At 40.8% G+C, this 22,477-nt stretch overlaps 1 protein-coding gene across 2 annotated transcripts in view; it reads left to right on the plus strand.

The window, feature by feature from the left end:
* Positions 1 to 22,477, plus strand: part of MRPS9 (mitochondrial ribosomal protein S9) — an 82,240-nt gene that overhangs the window by 22,094 nt on the left and 37,669 nt on the right. The window contains exon 1 of one of the 2 annotated variants that reach the window (XM_006163785.3): positions 3,592 to 3,767. The exons of the other annotated variant lie outside the window; for it this stretch is intronic. Within the exon in view, the coding sequence (XP_006163847.1) occupies positions 3,618 to 3,767 (150 nt within the window). The 5' untranslated portion in view covers positions 3,592 to 3,617. Of the gene's footprint in view, positions 1 to 3,591; positions 3,768 to 22,477 lie in introns of those variants that run through there. 2 annotated transcript variants of the gene reach the window in all.

Genomic DNA, 22,477 nt, shown 5'->3' on the forward strand with positions numbered 1-22,477 from the left:
GAAATGAATGATTTTCTTGATTCAAGGTCATAGAAACTACTAGGAATGCTCATACACTGCAAATGTGTTATCTTCGACTCAGCTTCTTACAGAATGATAAAGCAAGTGGTAATAAAAATAGAGTCAAGTTGATAGGATATGTCCCATAAGTAAACCTTGGCCCCTTAAATATATATTTAAGTTGTATATTTTTATCAACCTAGATATATTTTTGGGGTCAGATGGTGATGCAGTTTTAACGCAACTGGACCCCCATGAGAAGATCCTTGGTTCGTGTCCCAAGACTTCCTTGTCTATGCTGTATGTGCCTGTGAGCTCAGCTGGCTGGGGATGGATCAGGGTGAAGACCCTGCTGGATATACCTGTCTCCCTCATGAAAGAAATAAACTTTAAAAATAATTGAAGAAAGGGACAAAAACAAAATAAGATTTTCCCCTTCACTGTTTTACACCATGAACTCTAAAAAGGAGTCAGCATCGTGGCACAAATAGTCATACTAGATTTTCTTTTCCAAATAGGAATATAATCTCTGCTACCCAAGTCTTTTCTGAGAAAACTTTTTTGCTATTTCTTTTTTTGGGATATAATCCACCTACCATTTAAAGCCTACAGTTTACAGAATTTTCATCTATTCACAGAATTGTGCAACCATGACCACAGTCTAATTTTAGAACATTTGCATAGCCCTGAAATGAAACTTTATACTCTTTTTTTTTTTCTTGAGAGGTTTTTGCCACAGGGCATGCACACTCGCCAGAAAGAAAGAGACAGAGAGACAGAAAGTGAAAATCACCCCCTAAGGGGTATGGCCACGCCGCAATCCCTTCTCCTCCATTCTCCTCTTGGGATCTTGGACACGCATGTACATGCGCCCTGTGTGAGTTTAAGCCACTAGGTCTGGGACTTGAACTGCGGTCGACTACATGGGAGTTCAGTGACATAGCAATTGTGCCAACTGCTGGTCCTGAAACTTAATACTCTTTAGCTGTCACTTTCCATTCTCTCATCCCACAGCTTGAGGTAGCTACTTTTGTGCTTTTTGTCTATATTGATTTTTATACTGTGGAGATTTCATATAAATATTACGGAATTGTGTAGGCATGGTTTAAGTGCATGTAATACACTCAGCATGTTATTTTCAAGATTAATCCATGTGATAGCTGTGTATCAGGATTTTATTCCCTTTTATTGCTGAATGATTTTTTTCTATGTGGATAAACTACATTTTAAAAATTTACTCATTGGTCAAAGGGCACTTGGGTTATTGGTTATTATGAATAATGCTGCTGTGAGCATGCATAGCATGGACACAAACCCTTGTGCAGACCTGTTTTCACTTCTTTTGGATATGTAACGGAGAATCTATTCAAGTCATGAGGATTTTAGGAGTTTTATAGGTTTGGCTCTTATAATTAAATCTTCTATCCATTTGGAGTAGTTTTTGTATATGATAAGATAGGGGTCCAAATCTATCCTTTTGCATGTGAATATTCTGTTGTTCCAGTATCATTTGTTAAAAAGACAAAATACTGTTTTCCCATTGAATTCTTTTGCCACCCCTATTGATGGAAGATTCTCAGTTCTATTCCCTTGATTTATACATTTATCCTTATGTCATTGCTACCCTGTCTTGATTTCTGCAGCTTTGTAGTAAGTTTTGAAATTAGGAAGTGTCAGTATCCCTACTTGGTTCTTTTTTCTTGTGATCATTTTGATTATTTTGTGTCCCCTGAATTTCCATATGAAATTTTAAGATTGGCTTGTCAATTTCAGCAAGCAGCCAGCTAGGAGTTTGATAAGGATTGCACTGAACCTCTAGTTCACTTTTGAGAGTATTGCCACCTTAGTGTTAAGTCTTCTGATCCATGAACATGGGGTGTCCTTTATTGTAGATCTTTAATTGCTTTCAGTGACGTTTTGTAGTTTTCAGAGTCTAGGTTTGGTGTTTCTTTCGTTAAATTTATTCCTCAGCCTTAATTTCTTTCTTAAGACATTCTATTATAAATAGAATTTTCTTAGTTTAATTTTGGACTATTCATTGCAAGTATACACAATTTTTTGTATGTAGTCAGCCCTCTATATTCATGAGTTCTTTGTCCATAGATTCAACCAACCACAGATCAGAACTATTCAGGATAAATACTTGGTTACTTCTATATAGAGCATATATAGAATTTTCTTGTCATTATTTCCTAAACAGTATAGTAAAACAGTTACTTACATGGCATTTACATTATATTGCATATTTAAATCTAGAAATGATTTAAAGTACATAGGATGGATGTTGTGTGTAGATTATATGCAAATACTTCATCATTTCATGTAAAGTACCTGATTGTTTGCAGGCTTTGGTATCCGAAGGTGGTCCTGGAATCAGTCCCCCTTGAGTACTAAGGGACAACTGGATATTTCGTATGTTTTGTGTATAGATCTTGAATATTAACTTTGCTGAACTCATTTATAAATGTTCATAATTTCTGGATTCCTTAGGATTTTCTGTATACAAGATATTGCCACCCCAGATAGAACTAATGTTACCTCCTTCTTTTTAATCTGGAGGCCTTTTATTTCTTTTTCTTGCCCAGTTACCCTGGCTAGAACCTACAGCATTGTTGACTAGAAGTCATGAGCGTGGACATCCTCACTTTGTTCCTGATCTTAGGAGAAAGCATCAAGTCTTCCACCGTTAGCTATGATGTTGGCTCTGGGTGTTTCTGCTTTGTTGGACTTTTTATTGTTATTGTTCTTGTTGAAATTTTTATCATGAGTAGGTGTCTGATATTATCAAATGCTTTTTCTTCTTTTTGATGACCTTGTGGTTTTGGCTTTTATTCTGTTGATATGGTATATTATATTAATTGATTTTCAGATTCTGAAACTTTTTCACATCATCCCAAAGTTGAGAAATTTGGAAGTTGAACCCTTGGAAGTCAGGTGCCATCTGTACTTTAAACCACTTTTGAAAGTAAGCTTTTGGGACCAGTGTGGGCTGGATCCCACGTGGCTTACTACGTGCTTAAGTCCTGGACTTGGTGGCTTGAAAAACATACCCAATGCGTGCCCAGAATTTCACAAGGAGGGAAAAATAGAGAAGAAATTGCAGCGTGACCATCCCCAAAGGCTGTGCTTTCTCACTTTCTTCCTCCCTCCCTCCCTCCCTCTCTCTCGCTCTCGCTCTCTCTCTCTCTCTCTCTCTCTCTCTCGCTCTCCGGTGAATACATGTGCCCTCTTGCAAAGTAAAAAAGAAAGTAATCTTTTGAGCAGGGCACAATTTCTAACTACTTTCTAAACAGAACTTTTACTTTGTTTTTGACTCCAGTCAGCTGAGTGCCAGCACTGCCCAAGCTGTGATGACTCCATAGGAAGATCAGGGGGGTATCTAGGACCCTGTCTGTCTGGGAAGGCCAGAGGAGGGATCATGGCATGAGACATTAAGGATGTTTGTCTGTTTTTCTCTTACTCATGAAATAAATAAATAAATAAATAAATAAATAAATAAAAACACACTGCTTTCCTGTTTTATTTAGATGATAATCTGTAAGATCACTTTAATTTAAAATAATTTCTTCCATTTATTTTTCTGTTAGATATTAAGGCTAAGACACACCACACCTGTAATGACGAAGAAGAAGATTGCTGCCTCAAGACATGAAACTTACACAGAGGATTTTATTAAAAAGCAGATTGAAGAGTTCAACATAGGAAAGAGACATTTAGCCAACATGATGGGAGAAGATCCGGAAACTTTCACCCAAGAAGATATTGATGTAAGTACAGTTACTCTGCTGTAAAAGTAATTGCTGTAGAGGTTTAGATATTGAAGACACCTTTCTTCAGCATGAGCCTCTTAGCTCTCTGTAAATTTAATCAAACTGTCAGAATAAGGCAAAATCCACTATAGATCTAAGTTGGAACAGTGGTTTCAAAGGAAGATGCCCTTCTGTATTTGAAGTATTACAAAGTATGACGAATTTCAGATTTTAAGTAGAAATGAATGATTTTCTTGATTCAAGGTCATAGAAACTACTAGGAATGCTCATACACTGCAAATGTGTTATCTTCGACTCAGCTTCTTACAGAATGATAAAGCAAGTGGTAATAAAAATAGAGTCAAGTTGATAGGATATGTCCCATAAGTAAACCTTGGCCCCTTAAATATATATTTAAGTTGTATATTTTTATCAACCTAGATATATTTTTGGGGTCAGATGGTGATGCAGTTTTAACGCAACTGGACCCCCATGAGAAGATCCTTGGTTCGTGTCCCAAGACTTCCTTGTCTATGCTGTATGTGCCTGTGAGCTCAGCTGGCTGGGGATGGATCAGGGTGAAGACCCTGCTGGATATACCTGTCTCCCTCATGAAAGAAATAAACTTTAAAAATAATTGAAGAAAGGGACAAAAACAAAATAAGATTTTCCCCTTCACTGTTTTACACCATGAACTCTAAAAAGGAGTCAGCATCGTGGCACAAATAGTCATACTAGATTTTCTTTTCCAAATAGGAATATAATCTCTGCTACCCAAGTCTTTTCTGAGAAAACTTTTTTGCTATTTCTTTTTTTGGGATATAATCCACCTACCATTTAAAGCCTACAGTTTACAGAATTTTCATCTATTCACAGAATTGTGCAACCATGACCACAGTCTAATTTTAGAACATTTGCATAGCCCTGAAATGAAACTTTATACTCTTTTTTTTTTTCTTGAGAGGTTTTTGCCACAGGGCATGCACACTCGCCAGAAAGAAAGAGACAGAGAGACAGAAAGTGAAAATCACCCCCTAAGGGGTATGGCCACGCCGCAATCCCTTCTCCTCCATTCTCCTCTTGGGATCTTGGACACGCATGTACATGCGCCCTGTGTGAGTTTAAGCCACTAGGTCTGGGACTTGAACTGCGGTCGACTACATGGGAGTTCAGTGACATAGCAATTGTGCCAACTGCTGGTCCTGAAACTTAATACTCTTTAGCTGTCACTTTCCATTCTCTCATCCCACAGCTTGAGGTAGCTACTTTTGTGCTTTTTGTCTATATTGATTTTTATACTGTGGAGATTTCATATAAATATTACGGAATTGTGTAGGCATGGTTTAAGTGCATGTAATACACTCAGCATGTTATTTTCAAGATTAATCCATGTGATAGCTGTGTATCAGGATTTTATTCCCTTTTATTGCTGAATGATTTTTTTCTATGTGGATAAACTACATTTTAAAAATTTACTCATTGGTCAAAGGGCACTTGGGTTATTGGTTATTATGAATAATGCTGCTGTGAGCATGCATAGCATGGACACAAACCCTTGTGCAGACCTGTTTTCACTTCTTTTGGATATGTAACGGAGAATCTATTCAAGTCATGAGGATTTTAGGAGTTTTATAGGTTTGGCTCTTATAATTAAATCTTCTATCCATTTGGAGTAGTTTTTGTATATGATAAGATAGGGGTCCAAATCTATCCTTTTGCATGTGAATATTCTGTTGTTCCAGTATCATTTGTTAAAAAGACAAAATACTGTTTTCCCATTGAATTCTTTTGCCACCCCTATTGATGGAAGATTCTCAGTTCTATTCCCTTGATTTATACATTTATCCTTATGTCATTGCTACCCTGTCTTGATTTCTGCAGCTTTGTAGTAAGTTTTGAAATTAGGAAGTGTCAGTATCCCTACTTGGTTCTTTTTTCTTGTGATCATTTTGATTATTTTGTGTCCCCTGAATTTCCATATGAAATTTTAAGATTGGCTTGTCAATTTCAGCAAGCAGCCAGCTAGGAGTTTGATAAGGATTGCACTGAACCTCTAGTTCACTTTTGAGAGTATTGCCACCTTAGTGTTAAGTCTTCTGATCCATGAACATGGGGTGTCCTTTATTGTAGATCTTTAATTGCTTTCAGTGACGTTTTGTAGTTTTCAGAGTCTAGGTTTGGTGTTTCTTTCGTTAAATTTATTCCTCAGCCTTAATTTCTTTCTTAAGACATTCTATTATAAATAGAATTTTCTTAGTTTAATTTTGGACTATTCATTGCAAGTATACACAATTTTTTGTATGTAGTCAGCCCTCTATATTCATGAGTTCTTTGTCCATAGATTCAACCAACCACAGATCAGAACTATTCAGGATAAATACTTGGTTACTTCTATATAGAGCATATATAGAATTTTCTTGTCATTATTTCCTAAACAGTATAGTAAAACAGTTACTTACATGGCATTTACATTATATTGCATATTTAAATCTAGAAATGATTTAAAGTACATAGGATGGATGTTGTGTGTAGATTATATGCAAATACTTCATCATTTCATGTAAAGTACCTGATTGTTTGCAGGCTTTGGTATCCGAAGGTGGTCCTGGAATCAGTCCCCCTTGAGTACTAAGGGACAACTGGATATTTCGTATGTTTTGTGTATAGATCTTGAATATTAACTTTGCTGAACTCATTTATAAATGTTCATAATTTCTGGATTCCTTAGGATTTTCTGTATACAAGATATTGCCACCCCAGATAGAACTAATGTTACCTCCTTCTTTTTAATCTGGAGGCCTTTTATTTCTTTTTCTTGCCCAGTTACCCTGGCTAGAACCTACAGCATTGTTGACTAGAAGTCATGAGCGTGGACATCCTCACTTTGTTCCTGATCTTAGGAGAAAGCATCAAGTCTTCCACCGTTAGCTATGATGTTGGCTCTGGGTGTTTCTGCTTTGTTGGACTTTTTATTGTTATTGTTCTTGTTGAAATTTTTATCATGAGTAGGTGTCTGATATTATCAAATGCTTTTTCTTCTTTTTGATGACCTTGTGGTTTTGGCTTTTATTCTGTTGATATGGTATATTATATTAATTGATTTTCAGATGTTAAACCAACCATATGTTCATGGGGAAAAAAAATTCCCACTTCATCATGTATAATTTCTATATGATTCTGGATATATATATATATATTTTTTTTTTGGAGAGGTTTTTGCTACAGGGCGCATGCACTTTCCAGACAGACAAGAGAGAGACAGAGAGACAGAAAGCGAGAAATCACCCCCCAGGGGGGATGGCCATGCCGCAATCCCTTCTCCTCCATTCTCCTCTCAGGATCTTGGGCACGCACGCACCTCTCAGGATCTTGGGCACGCACGCACACACGCCGGGCGGAGATTTAAGCCACTGGGTCCAGGACTCGAACCGCGGTCGACTAGGTGGGAGTCCAGCGACATAGCCATTACGCTAACTGCTGTTCCCTGGTTCTGGATTTGACTTGCTAACACTTTGTCTATGACTTTTGTGTCTAAGTGATATTGGTCTGAAGTTTCTTATGTCTTTTTACTGAGTTTGATATTAGAGTAATATTAACCTCATAGAATAAGCTGGGAAATGTTCTGTCCTTTCTTTTTTGAAAGAGGTAATTAGGAATTGGTATGAATTTTCTAAATGTTTGTTTGAATTCACCAATGAAGTCCTCTGGGCCTGGGTTGTGTGTGTGACTAGTTTGTTTTGCTTTGGGTTTTTTGTTTTACTGTTTGCTTTTATTTTTTTTTCATTTACTTTATGCATGATAAAATTTGTACATGCTCATGTGACAAGGAGATGGGACTGTGGGGGGAGAGGAGTGCCCTCCATAGGATCTGGTTATGCCATAATCCTCTTCCTCCCTCTAGTCCTCCAGCCCAGTGGATCATGGACCCTCGTGTACGTGCCCAATGTGTTTCACACTGACCAGGATACAGCTTCACGCTGTGGTCCCCTTGTGGGATCTAGTGCCTTCTGGAACAGCATATTCCCCTGTGCCACAGCGCGGGCCCCTCGGGTTGCTTTCTAAATGGCCTTCTCCTCTCTCCTTGTGCACATGTGCTCTTCAGTAACTGCGGAAGATCTCACTACCTACCAGAGTTTAGCCCTGACGCCTTTTTGAGCAGCTCTTATATCAACATCTTTGGATGTACATAGGGCAGATTTAGCTTGTTGAGGAAAGCAATCCTTCAACAGTTTTGTAATTTTATCTGAAGGGAAAAACACTTAAAAATTTTTTTTTAGAGATTTTTACTGTAGGGTGCTTGTGCTTGCTGGAGAGATAGAAAGCGAGAAATCACTCCCGGGGGAATGGCTATGCTGTAGTCCCTGCTCCAGCCTCCTCTTGAGATTATGGGCGCACACACACATGTGCCCAGCATGAATTTTAAGCCTCTGGGTCTGTGACTCGAACTGCAGTCGGCCATGTAGAAGTCCAGTGATGTAACTATTATGCCATCTTCTGGTCTCAAGATAAACATTTTTACAAGTTTAAACAAGCTTAAATGAGTTATGTTGAGGCGTACCCCTTGACCTAGTGGTTAAGGGGGCTAGATGCTACTTGGCTGACCAAGGTTCAAGTCCCAGTCTCTGCAGCTTGAAAAACACACTGAGTGAGTGTGCATGTGTGCCCTAAGTCCCAACGAGATGGAGAAATGGAGGAGATGGGGTTGTAGTGTAACTGCACCCCATGAGGGAGTGCTAGGAAGCACCCGCTCCCTCTCTCTGTCTCTCTTTGGCCAAAGCTCATGCCCTCTGCCAGTTGAAAAAAATGAATTACGTCGTTTGGAATGGTTAGTTCATTGCTTGGATGTTTACTCAGAATATTAGTTGGGTTGTTAAAATTAGTTTTGTGAGGATTTACTGTATTTAGAATAACATAGCTATACTTTAATTCAGCTACCTAGTTGAACATCTAGGTAGTTGAATTACTACTTTAATTTTTACATAGGTAACTAGGGTGCCATTGCATTCAGATAAAATTAGTTTATGTATTTTAGAAACCAGTTTTTCCATACTTCTTATCCAATTGCTAACATAATGATAACTCAGAACTGTTTATGAAATGCATTTAAGCAAAAATATTTAAGATTAAAACAACTCTTTTCATATATTAAAATATCTTAAAAATGTTTCCTTAGGTTGTTTAGAACAGATATGCATTGATGACTCCCTCTAGATTATCCTTTTAAATTAATTAGAAAGGTCTAATTAATTTAGTGGAGACATCACTTAACAGTTAGAAACAAACTTTTAGCAATATATTCAGCTAAACGTGAATGGTGACAGAATTCTGTACTTTTAGAGCTGTGTGTGTGTGTACGGGGAGGGTAACTCAATGCTGTTTTGTGCCATTGTGCTAGTAGGACATACAAATCTCCCTTAGCTTTAGCCAATTAAGTAACAAAACCATGAATTCCTATAAAAACACCCCGTTGCTTTAATATAGGTAGGCTCTACTGAAATGAAGTTGAACTTCTTGTGTTGTGTGAGTCATATAAATGCTCAATGTGCCTAACCTTATTAAATTGATCTTTTAAAAATAAATGTACTTTTGAAGTGATACTGTAGAGAAACACGGGATTCCAGACGAGTAGTCCCTTGCACCGTCATTGGTACTGTGAAGCTGAGCAGATCACAGCTCTCTGTCACTTAGTTTTTTTGTTTGTTTGTTTTTTAGTCTCTGAAAGAATAATGCCTGCTTGTCTGCCTCAGAGTTCCAACTAAGGAAAATGAGATTAATGCACTGTTATTGTTCTCATTACTACAGTAATAAATACAGTTGACCATACTTGGAATCATTCGCTAATTTTCTATTTGCCTTTGTTGCCACCTGAGACTGAGTGTTGGGAAGAATCGTGAAATTCTTTTGAGAACATTGATTTGGCATTGATTGATTTAAGGGGAGATTGCAGGTGGCTATTGTGTCTCACCTAGGTCAGTGACTAAAGCCCACAAGGAAGCAAGCATTAGCCACTTTCCTCGACAACCGTGACATAATTGCACTGTGCTAGACTTTGCTGCAACTGATTAATCAGCTTCACTGAGTCTCACTTTTTATAGCAATTGACTCGTTCAGGATTTTATTAAGTTTAGTGGACCTCCTCTGGCATCCAGGTAGTTATCAAAGCAAGAGAAGACAGTGACTCCCCTTACCAGAGCATTAAAGTTACATCCTCATTACTGTTCCTGCTTTCATTTAAGTTTTTGAAACCATTTGTGAGAGGTTCAGCTGTGTATATAAGCTGAAAGACAGAATAGGTAATGAGCCTTATTTAGCCTTTCCATGCTGAAAAAATGCTTAGTTATTTTTGAGACAAAAATAACTTATCCAAAACCAAGGAAGTATTTTAAGCTTCCATTGCAATTGCTGCTATATATTTAGAAGTTATCATTTCTTTTTATAATATGTTTGGCTTTTAATATATAAATTAAAACTAGGCACAGTCATTTTTCTCTTAACATGATCAGGAAATTAGATATTTTACAAAAGTGAATTTCCTAGAGGAATCTTTTTAATTGTTATTTGTATGAAAACTACCACCATGTACTGAAAACTCTGTGTGTATGAGACACTCCCTAGGAACCAGATATAAATCACCACATTAATCTTCATAAAAACCTTATGGGGTAGGTATCTTTCTTATTGTTGAGGATACCAGGACTGTACAAGGTCTTTCAGTATCCAAAAACTGTGTTCTTTCCACACTTGGAAAGATTAACGTCTTGGTCATATTTTCAACAATAAATTTCAGGCTCCTGGCCTGGTTTGTAGAGAAGAACCAGAACAGCTTAACCTACGGTGCCTCAGGACTTTGCTTTTTCTATGGTAGTTAACCGTTAGCCCCTGAGGCACTGCAGTGCGTTTGGTGCGTGTGCTGACCTAGCCCAGCTATGCCTTAGTGCAGACTCGTGTCATTTGCTTTCTTGTCAAGACATCTCATGTCTGTGTGTCTGAGTATCTGCTTCTCGCCATTCCCACCTGCTTTCCAGCCTCCTAATACAATTAAACTTCTTAAGCATGAGAATTAAAACTAAGAGCCTTTGGCTCTGAATAAGACCTGTTGCTTTTCCTGCTACATATTCAATACAATCCATGAATTTATGTCCAGCCATTCCAACTCTGCGTACATCTTTTTCACTGAGTTCTTGGTTTACAACTTGATTTCAGAGGGTTGACTTAATAGAAATTGGCCTCACTGAATATAACAGATACAAGTTATGTGTAAAATTATGCATAGCCAATCTTATATGCTAGTATTTAATATTTCCTTCACATAATAGGACTTTAAAAAATGAGTTATTTACCTAACTTATTTATTTGTTTATTTTTAAACAGTAATAATAATTCGACCAGAGAGAGAGAGAGAAGGCAAGCTGCCAGGTCCAGGACTTGAAGTATGTTCAGCCATGTGGGAGTCCAGCTCCTTAACAGCCACGTCACCTACTGACCATACTAGGACTTTTTAAAGAACACAGAGAGAGTTGGAAATAAAAACAAATACAATAGAGTAAATTTTTAAATACAAATAGTTCTTATCACTGTTGATATTTTCAAAGTTACATAATTTATGAGATTTATTGTTGAGGTGACAGTACTGTATAGCTTTTGGAATTGTTCTTCAGAATCAGTTTGCTATAATTACTATTCAATCTTTTGCTACATTTACATGAAAAATATTTTTAATTGGTGAAATAGTACCTTTTTAAATTTTTTAAAATAATTACTTTATTTAACTTTATTTATTTATTTTAATTTGACCAGAGAGAAGCAGAGTGAGAGAGAGAGAAAGAGAGAGGGGAAAAGTGAGAAAGTAAGCCGCCAAGTCCAGGACACGAACCGTGGTCGGCCATGCGGGAGTCCAGTGCCCTTAACCACCATGCCACCTGCTGGTCCCAGCCTTGTAAAATTTTTTTATTCAATCACTGTACATGGTGAAATAGTACATTAACTAAGAAGAAATGTCTTTGGCAGTATGGATCTTCACCATCTCAAAAATAGCTTAATTTTTGCCCAGTTTCTTCAATTAGATCGTAACCTATCGAGTCATTGGAAGAGTCATGCTACATTTTTACATCAAAAAACATTAGAAAAAACATTAGAAAAAAACATTAGAAAAAGTGTCCGACCCAATGTGTACTAATCTTACCCACTGAACTGCTGGGGTGCCACTGTTGATAGCCTTCAAAAATCTAACATGGGGAACCAGCAGTTAGCGTAATGGCTATGTCACTGGACTCCCATGTAGTCCACCGCGGTTCACATCCTGGACCGGTGGCTTAAAACTCACGCCGGGTGCATGTGCGTGCGTGCCCAAGATCCCGAGAGGAGAATGGAGGAGAAGGGATTGCGGTGTGACCATCCCCTCTGGGGGGCGATTTCTCGCTTTCTGTCTCTCTGTCTCTCTCTGTCTGTCTGGTGAGCGCACGTGCCCTATAGCGAAAACCTCTCCAAAAAAAAAAAAAAAAAAAACTAACAGGAAGAAAATGAGGCGCCTCGAATAATTAGCACCATGCTGAAAGTACTTTCCATCCATGCTTACATTTTTGTTTTTCTTTTTCTTTTTTTTTTTTTTGTGAGAGAACATGCTTATGTTTCGAAGATAAACCTTAACGTTGTGTTTTCCCAGCCCGTTCCATCACCGTTTCCCAGGTTACTGCCGAGCGGTGATCAGTGCGTACGTGATTTTGGCCTAACAGTACACGCTGCAGCTGGGAGGAACCTGTCTGATGGAGCATTGAGCTGAGGGGTTTGTATTCGCTGTGAAACATTTGCGAAGAAGACTGTGTGGAGACCGAGGAGTGAGGACGGGGCCCTTGAGTGTGTAATGGAGGCAGGGCAAAATCACTTTTCCTCACTGACCCCGAGGCTAAAGGATGGCCGGGTAAATGGTGCAGCCAGAGCCCGTGGGACTTTATAGACACGTGGCACACGGGGCGCTTGAGCAGTCATGGGGGGACACTGAGACGTCCAGTCGTTCGGTGTTGTTGGGTCTCTTAATCCTCTCATCTGTATCATCAGAAGTTCAGAATGTGCTCAGAATCTTGCTGTAAACACATAAAAATCAAGGACCTGATTTCCACATTTCCTTTTTTGAATTAAGCATGTAGTAGTTGTAAATTTTAGGATTAGAGACATCTCATCTATATAAAATATTATGAATACAGACTTGCACTTGTATTTACCAATGTCTTTATTTGGGAATTAAAAGTTAAGTTCTACATGACTACAGAGTTTCAGGAAAAAAGCCAGCAAATTGATATATAACACTGCTGAAGCCTAGCAATTACTTTCTAATTGGTATTATAGACCTCATTCTGAAACCAGAGTGTTTTATTCTCCTAAGTGTGAATATGCGGTATGAAGTTTCTCTAATTGATTTGCTGTGCCCATTCCATTTGATGTATCATTTTTCACAATATTTCATAATTTGTGCTCACTTCTAATGAACAGAGTCGTTAGGACAGGCATGTCTAAGTACAACTGACAGCTAACATTAGGTGCCAGATGCAGTTTATAAAGCTATGTAGAACTGTAGAGAACAGTTTAAATAAATTAGCACCTGTACATTAGTCTCACTTGCTGGTAATTTATAAGCGAATCAGTAGAGATGACATTTAGGTAAGTCATTGATCAAGGTAACAGCTGCAAACCCACTGCCCAGCTGGGAGACCTAATTAATAGAGATTGCATTCCTGACCTGGTTGAGTCTGCAGTCTTTTTATACTTGGACTTTAGCCTAAGAATATAGTCAAATAATATAGTCAAATTTATTTTAAGGACCAATTGAATTACCAGTACTCTAGTTAAAAACCTAAAAATGTGAGAACCATGTTTCCAATGAGGGCTACCCCACTCCAGGACTTATTTGGATTAAGTTTTTTTCATTTACATTTTTTCATTTACATTTTTCTTCTTTTTCTTTTTTTTTTTTTTTTTTCCTTTTTGTTTGAGATTTAGGTTAAGCATACTTGGCATGCTATAGTCTAGTAAGTTTCTAAATGGTACTTACCATTAAAGATATACTCCTCTCATTTTCTTTTGGAAGAAGCAGGACTTGCTCTGTTTTGTGACCAGCCAACTGTATAGTGTAACAATTCTTAAAAATAATTATTTATTTTATTTTATGTATTATTATTATTGTAATTTGCTTTAGGGCTTCATGCATTCATCAGAGAAAGAAAAAGAGAGAGAGAGAAAACCAGTTCTCAAACTGCAAGCGGCCATGTGGGAGTCCAGTGCCTTGGCCACCATGCCACCTGCTGTCCCCAAGTAACAATTTCTTAAAATGTGATATTAGGTTAGAACACCTAAGAACGTCATCAAATTAAATTCCATGTAAGTTTTAGAACTTTATAAAGGAAATATTAAGCTGGAACTCATTTATAGGAAACTGCCCTTTGTTTTCTATTCTTTTGGCCATTTTTTTCCCCTAAGTGAATTTAAAACTGAAAGATGAGGTATTGACAGCCTTAAATCGGAGAGTAAAGCCATGACTTTGGTACGGGTTTCAGATACTTGGACAGGAGATTAATGGTGTTTCAATACCAGTGTGGTTATCATGAGCCACGTCCACAATCTGGTTCTTAGACTGAGAAAAGGCCTCTTGAAATACAATTAAACCTAAAGCCAACAAAAATATTTGATTAGCAGTATTGTTTTTGAAACTTCTTGAAAGGTCATTAATTGGGTCCCAAATGATAAATGTATTTTTGCTTGGGGGATGGCCATGCTGCAGCCCCTTCTCCTCCTTTCTCCTCTCGGCATCTTGGGCACGCACACACACGCGCCTGGCGTGAGTTTAAGCCACCGGGTCCGGGATTTGAACCACGGTCGACTACGTGGGAGTCCAGTGACATAGCCGTTACGCTAACTGTTGGTCCCGTATTTTTGCTTTTTGAAGAAGGCCTGAGTGTTCCTTGGTTTAAATAGTGTTTTCATTAGGTTGTTTAGAAGTGCAAAAGTACTTACTTTAGATAATAAGCTTCTGTTCAATCTGTCACGGTGGAAAACTCGATCCAAGTCAGCGAAACCGCAGTCTGGATGGGAAAGGCCGGTTTTCTCTCATTTCAGGTGCTCAGGCTGGGCCGCTGGCGCTGGTCCCTGTTCTGTGGTGCCAGCAGTGCTGCCCCGTTGGAGCGCAGCATGTTCACCGTGAGGGCTGGGTTCACGCCCGCAGAGAGGTTCCTCCGCACTTGGATCAGTGGTTTTCCTAGCGACTTGACTTCACCTATCATAATATTTGGATTTTGCATTATTTATCATGCTAATATAGAGGTTGCTGTATAACATCAGGAAAACTGCTAAAAAAAGAAAAACCCCGAAGGATTCTAACACTGTCTTTGCCTTCATGTTTCTCTTGTTTTGTTTTTTGTTTTTATGATTCTGAACCTTTCCCAAGAAATCTCTAAAGTTTATATCAAGTAGTCTTTCTACTCCCAGTCATTTTTATTACTTATTCTTTTAAAAAAATTATTTTATTCACGATAGAGAACACGTGCTGCGTGCGACAGGGCTGGGGAGGATCCATTCCCGAGAGGGTCTCACTACGCCGTAATCCCTTTTCCCAGCCACACGCACACCCAACTTGCTGTACCCAGGGGATCCGAACCCATGCTCAGCTGTGAGGACTAGTTTAACTTGCTACTGATCATGCCACCAGGATGGACCTTTTACTAATTTGTGATTGTAATTCTCTTACTTGAAATACCTTCCTTAGTGTGAATTTGATAGAGCAAGCTTGATGGTTTATGTTGAACTGGAAAATTGTATTTCTGGTGGGAAGCCCTAGGGATTGAGGCGCTCACCCCATGGGAGACTATGTTCAGTGGACTGCTTTCCCAGTGTGGGACAGGAGCTGTTGATTTTGAGGCCTGAGAGCGAAGTCGTCCCCATCTGCCAGGAGCAGGGAAGCTTCTTGAGCTGGTAGCTTTAAGAGAATCTGGCTGGGAAAGCCAAGGAGCAGATTAGCGGGAGTAACTCAGAGAGGAGAGATGCATATTCTAACCGGAAGAGCTTGAACAAATGTCTCCTTGTAAAACATACAGCCGGTCACGATGCTCTGGTTGACCAGCTTAGACGCAGGCGGAACTGAAAGAGAAGGGTGCGTGTCTCCCAGCTCGGCTTGTGTGAGGCCTGGGTAGTGCCGGTCACAGCAGGTGACATCTTAGGAATCTTCACATTGGGGCTTGTGGGATGGGAAGGCCATCTGAGAGGAAGAAAGCAGGAAGGCAGTTGCGCTCCCCGAGTGGGGCTGGTTCCCACAACAGGGGAGACGTGGGATCAGCTCCGTCTCATACCCAAGGCAGAGCCTGGAGGGACAGAGACGTGGTGACCTCATCACCAGGATGCAGGGAGGACGTGCCTGACAGGCTGGAAGTGCCGGGGCGCAGACTGCGGCAGGTTCGGCTCTAGCCTTTGCAGACACGGAGCCATGCCTTGCAAGCACCACTCCCAGCTGCAGGTTCAGAGAGAACAGCCCCTCCTCTCCGCCTTCCTGCCTTTAGGGTGGTGGTGGGGGAGAGTTGTGCCCCTGTCGCTGCCTGGGATGAGGCGAGGTGAATAGGGAGCCCCTTGGAGGGCAGGTGGGCCCTGAGGAGGACGATGTGGCTAGGTGCGAGTTGCCAGGGCCCATGATGCGATGTATCCTTGTCGTTTTTGTCCTCATACTGTTTTTGGTTTGCTTTTCCGTATACTTTGTTTCTAGGAGGAAGGAGCTGTGAAAACAGGCAAAGAAAATGTTCTGTATTTGTCACATTTTATGTTTACCTTCTCTCCAGTAACAAGTTAAGGATAAACTCCAGGAAAGAACAACAGGCGGGCAGGAGACACCTGAGGCTGGTTGAGTAAGGTGCTCCGAGCACAGAGCACAAGGAGACTAATTGGGAAGTGGAGTCTGTCATGTTACTGTCGTCCTCACCCCATGCACACGTTTCTTGTACACACACACTTAGATTTTCCTACCTCTTCCTTCATCGCAGTGCTGGTGACCCTGTCTGCAGCTTTGGGATCTGGGCTGGATCGGGCTAGAGTAAGGTAGTGTGGATAGTAGCAGAGGGCCAGCAGTGCCAAGAGAAGTGTCAGATTAATCACTTGAACAGTGGTTTTCTTATCCCCAGTTACCCATTCAAGCCCCCGAGGAGTCAAGTCCCAGACCTGGAGCGCTGAAATGCTACTTTGCAGCCTCTCCCACCAGACATGGAAGTAGGAAGGGACTTCCTAGCCAGCTTCAGCCTTGAATCCTCTATTCAGTGACTGGTTGTTTACACTCTAGCGTGGGAAGATGGGCATATTTGTTAACTTAGATCATTAAATTACAGGCTTTAGCTTAACGAAGTGTCCGAAGCTTGCCGAGGTGTGGCGTGGTAAGGCTGGTGCTCTGCGGATAGAGGTCCGCTTATACCGTGCAGTCCACAGCTGTACTGTGGCCACGGTTATGTGTGACTATTTTAGTTAAAATTAATTAATACTTGGACCAGCAAGTGGCACAGAGGTTGGGACGGCTGACTCCCACATGGCTGACTGTGAGGTTCGAGTTCCAGACCCAGCAGCTTGAAAATCATGCTGGAGGGACCAGCAGTTAGTGTAATGGCTTTGTTGCTGAACTCCCATGTAGCCGACCACAATTCGAGTCCCAGACATGGTGGCTTAAACTTATGCTGGGCACGTGTGCGTGCATGCCCAAGATCCCGAGAGGAGAATGGAGGAGAAGGGATTGTGGCGTGGCCATCCCCCCTGGGGGGTGATTTCTCGCTTTCTCTCTCTTGTCTTTCTGGCGAGTAAGCCCTATAGCAAAAGCCTCTCCAAAAAAAAAAGAAAAAAAGAAAAGAAAAAGAAGAGAAAATTATGCTGGGTACTTGTGTATGCATGCCTACCCCAAATCCCAATAGAATGTAGAAGGATTGCAATGTGGCCATACCCCTGGGGGTGATTTCTCACTTTCCTTCTCTATCTCTGGTGAGCGTGCACACCCTCTGGTGGGGGGCAGGGAGAAAAAAGAAGAAAAAAAAACTTTAAAAAAATGAATAATGAGTAAGATTGACTCCGTTGAACTAGCCATCTCTGAATGCACAGCAGTCACTGGCTACTTACTGCCTTCAGTACTGGACAGCACCGGTTACGGCACCTTTCTGTCATCAGAGAACATTCCTTCACTTATTCCCAAATAAGAATCCGTATTTTTCCTCATGTTATTTAAAAGAAACAGAAGAGTTGAAAGTGTAATTAATGTCAGTCTGTAGTTTTGTTTTTATGTTGTCTGTCATTGGAATGGTTCAAATTACCTGAAGAACTGGTTCTGAAAGCAATTTAAAAATACTATAAAAACGTGAGTAGAAATTTAGAGTAAATACAAATTTCCAAATATAGAAAATGGTTACCTTGGGACCAGCAGTTAACATAATGGCTATGTCACTGGACTCCCATGTAGTCGATTGTGGTGCGAGTCCCGGACCCGGTAGTTTAAAACTCACACCAGGTGTGTGTGCACGTGCGTGCCCAAGATCCTGAGAGGAGAATGGAGGAGAAGGGATTGCGGCTTGGCCATCCCCCCGGGGGGTGATTTCTTGCTTTCTGTTTCTCTGTCTGGAGAGCACACACATTTGCCCTATGGCTAAAAAAAAAAAAAAAAAAAAACTCTCCAAAAACAAACAAAAAAAGAAACAAAATAATTGCCTTTACCTGAATGAAACAGCAAAGATTTATTAAAATAATTGCAAATTATATAAGAGGAGATGATTCACATGGTGATATGCATATATATAAATATGTAAATTAATATACAAACATATATAAATATATATATTTTTATACACACACACACATATATATAGGGTCATCGGAAAAGTAATGACACATTTTTGTGTAGAAAAACAGAGAAAAGTATGTCATGGTTTTTCCGACACCCAGTAAATTGCATGCATGTTAGAGTCAGAATTGAAACATTAAAACATTATGGGCTAATAGCAATAACCATAGATATTATATCCTTTTTCTTTTTGAAAAATTTTTGAATTAAATTTAATTATATTAATTAATTAATTAATGTTAATTTGACCAGAGAGGGACAGAAGAGAGAGAGAGAGGGAAAGTGAGAAAGCAAGCCACAAAGTCAGGGACTCGAACCACAGTTGGCCATGCGGGAGTCCAGTGCTCCGCTCCTAACCACCGTACCACCCACCGGCCCTTGTACTTTTTCTTATGGGAAATCTCAGTCATACAGAAAAGAAGAAATTGTATAATACATATGCACATGACCCTCATGTATAGAAAATAGCTTTTAAGCTTTGCCATACTTGCTTCAGCTGTGTATGGTTTGACTGCACTATTTTAATTTTAAAGTAAATTATAAACATCATGATGCCATAGCCCTAAATACTTGAGCGGTACTTTCATTTTCTGATCTTTTTAGCTTTTTGCCATAGGGCACATGAGCTCACTAGGGAGAGACAGAGAGAGGGAAAGTGAGAAATCACCCCCAAAGGGGGATGGCCAAGCTGCATTCCCTTCTCCATTCTCCTCTTGAGATTTTGGGCATGCATGCCAAATGTGATTTTTAAGCCCCCGGGTCCAGGATTTGAACCAGAGTCGGTCATGTGGGAGTCCAGTGCCTTAACAACCACGCCACCTGCTGACCTGAGAGTACATTTTCAAAAAGGAACATTTTCCTGTATAATTACAATATCATTAGCAACATTTATTTGAATACAGTTTTTATCAAAAGGGAGGGATATTTCCCTAGTTGTCTGTAAAATGCCTTTATACAGGTCCCTCAAGGGCCCCACCATTCATTTGGTTGTTGGGTTTTCCTTTGAGGACCTGCTGCAGGTGAATTTTGGAGTGAGAAAGTGACAAGGAAGACAAAGTCCTTTGCCTTTAAAAACATGCCCTAGATATGACAAAGGCAAAATCAGAGATTTGGTAACAGTGTGGGAGAAGGAACTGGTAGAAAGCAAAATATGTTGTGTGAAGAACAGCTTTGGATGTATATGAGAACAGTGGTCCCCAATTTTCCCACCACCAGGGACCGGCCTCATGGAAGACAGTCCCTCCACAGACCTGGTTGGTGGTGGTCCTGGATGACCCACCGCATCCACCATGCATCCCATTTCCACCACTACCATGCTGCAGTATACAGTGAAGCACTCAAACAAAAACAGGGTTCTCACTCCCATGAGGACCCAGCACTGCTGCTGATCTGACTGGAGGCTGTCCCAGGCAGCAATGTGAGCAATGGGGAGTGGCTGCAAACACTGATGAAGCCTCACTGGCTTGCCCGCTGCCCACCCCCCACCATTTGACTCTGTCTAGGCACCAGTCCAGTCCACAGCTGGTCCATGGCACAGGGGTTGGGGACCCCAGAGACCCCTGTATTAGAATACTTAAATGGAAAAATCTCAAAGGCAGTTGACAGTGGGAATTGTTTAGAGCTAGGGAAACAGGTACCATCTATGTCTACATAAATGTACTTGAAAGGAAAAGGATCAGAGATGGAGCTCTGCGGAAGTCCCCGTTTGAGGGAGGAGAGACCAAGAGGAACCTTGTAGGTTGGTCAGAGGGGAACCCTGCTGCAAGGGCAGAGGGAGACAGCACCTTCACATGGCTGAGGCCTGAAAGTAGGTCCTGAGACTCGATGCCCTTCACAAAGCTACTGTAGGACTGGAATCAATATGAGGCCAGATTGAAATCTGTGGGAGGAAGAGAGGTATTTCAGGGAAAGGAAGGATGTGTCCGAGGACAGGAATGTGCGTGAGAGTTGAGAGCTATTTATTGGCTGCGTGACACCGGGAGTCGTCCTCTTGTGTAGATGGCTTGGTCCCGTGGGCGTTGGGGTTACGCACTCATGCAGCCACAGCTGGTTCATAACATGAATGTCGGCCTTTGCTGATGGCTGCCATCCTGTGGAGGTGGAAGGCGGTGACAAGGTGACTGAGATGGAATGCTGGATGGTGTGGGCCCTGACAGTGGTGGCAGAGCCGTGGGCAAAGGTGGAGGGCGCTATAACAGGTAGAAAAGAGGCAGAGAAGTAGATAAATGGGAGCCCAGGGAGGCTGCACAGGCAGGGCTGCATTTCACCTGGGCTGGAAAGACACAGACTGTTAAATGGGGGGGCAGAGAAGACAGTGTGAGGCACCTGTTTAGAAAGGAGGACGTAGCAAATGAATGAGAAAAGATAGATGTAAAACAGTGAGGGGACCAGCAGTTGGCGTAATGGCTATGTCGCTGGACTCCCATGTAGTCGACTGCAGTTCGAGTCCCGGACCCGGTGGCTTAAACTCATGCTGGGCACGTGTATGCACATGCCCCAGGTCCTGAGAGGAGAATGGAGAAAAGGGATTGCGGCATGGCCATCTCCCCTGGGGGCGTGATTTCTCACTTTCTGTCTCTCTATCTTTCTGGCAAGTGCATGCACCCTATAGCAAAAACCTCTCAAAAAAAAAAAAAAAAAAAACCAACAGTGAGCACCCTCCTTTGTACCCTCCCATGACTTAGCAGAGTTCTGTCACAGGCCCCGTGTCTCTCATCTTAGGCCATACTGTTTTGCGTGTGTTATTACAGCAGCCCCCATAGCTGAGGTTCTACACGCGTCTGTTGCCACTGAGTGAGTTGAAGAGCTGTGTCGTACTCTTCTTTCTGAACTTAGAGTGCCTAGAGCTCGTGGGGTAAATACTTACTGAATAAAAAATGTCTAAGGTAAATGATCAGTTTCTTTTTTTTAAAGCACATTTGGCTTTTTCGTCTAATTTCATTACTAAGAAGCTTGTATGTCATTGAAGAGGTGCATCTGTTACCCGAGAGAATTGGTCTAGGCCGAGAACAGCACCTCCTGGAGGGACAGCTCCGAGGGCCCAGGCTCTGGCCCCTGTTCACTGCAGTGCTGTCTGTGTTCAGCTACTTGACTGGGCTGTGGACCAGGGCTGAGTGCATCACTGTCCTACTGCCTAAAACAAAACAATGTGGGAAACAACAGGCTCTTCGTAAGCCAAACGTGCTTGTATAATGAACATCTATCGAGTGCCTGCTGTGTACTGTGCTTTAGCAAATAATCTTATTTAATCCTCTGATGTCCTTACAAATCAGATTCATTGGAAGCAGTAGTGTTTGGAAACGATCCGTAAGTTGTTAAAAGGTACAATAAGGATTATATGTTATTATTTATACTCTCACCCTGTTTCCACGGTCGCCCCTCCCTCCTGAGCTCTGCACTGTAGAGAAAGTCAAGGTTTTCCTATTTTTATGGCACATAATACTCCACCCCAAGCATACCATCGGCTGTTCCCCTCAGAACGGACACTCAGAATTCTCTCGCTCTTACAAATAAATACTCACTGTTATTTCAAAAGAATATTTACTTACTTGGTTTTGACAGCTGTGTATTAACTGGGAATGAAGCAGACCCAGAAATTACTTTTTCTTAACAGCCAAGTAGTTCTTTGTTTGCTACAGAATTTAAAAAAAAAAAAATCTGCATAGAATGCCCCTCGGAGATAAATGGAAGGCCCCGGAGAGCTGGGGTCAGGACCGCTCCCTGCGTGCGCAGCAGGCGGCCGCAGCGTGCGAGAGCCACTCTGTTTTCTGTGCTTTGATATTTGGTTTCAAAACAACTGGGTCCTTTTATTTACTGTTCCCTCTTCTGTTTCCTTTTCTTCGCTCCTTTTTTTCCTTTGTTTTTGCTGAAGTTGTAACATTGCTTTTTT

The sequence above is a fragment of the Tupaia chinensis genome, unplaced genomic scaffold (genome assembly GCF_000334495.1).
Source record: "Tupaia chinensis unplaced genomic scaffold, TupChi_1.0 Scaffold143064_1, whole genome shotgun sequence".
In the NCBI taxonomy this organism is placed as follows: domain Eukaryota; kingdom Metazoa; phylum Chordata; class Mammalia; order Scandentia; family Tupaiidae; genus Tupaia; species Tupaia belangeri.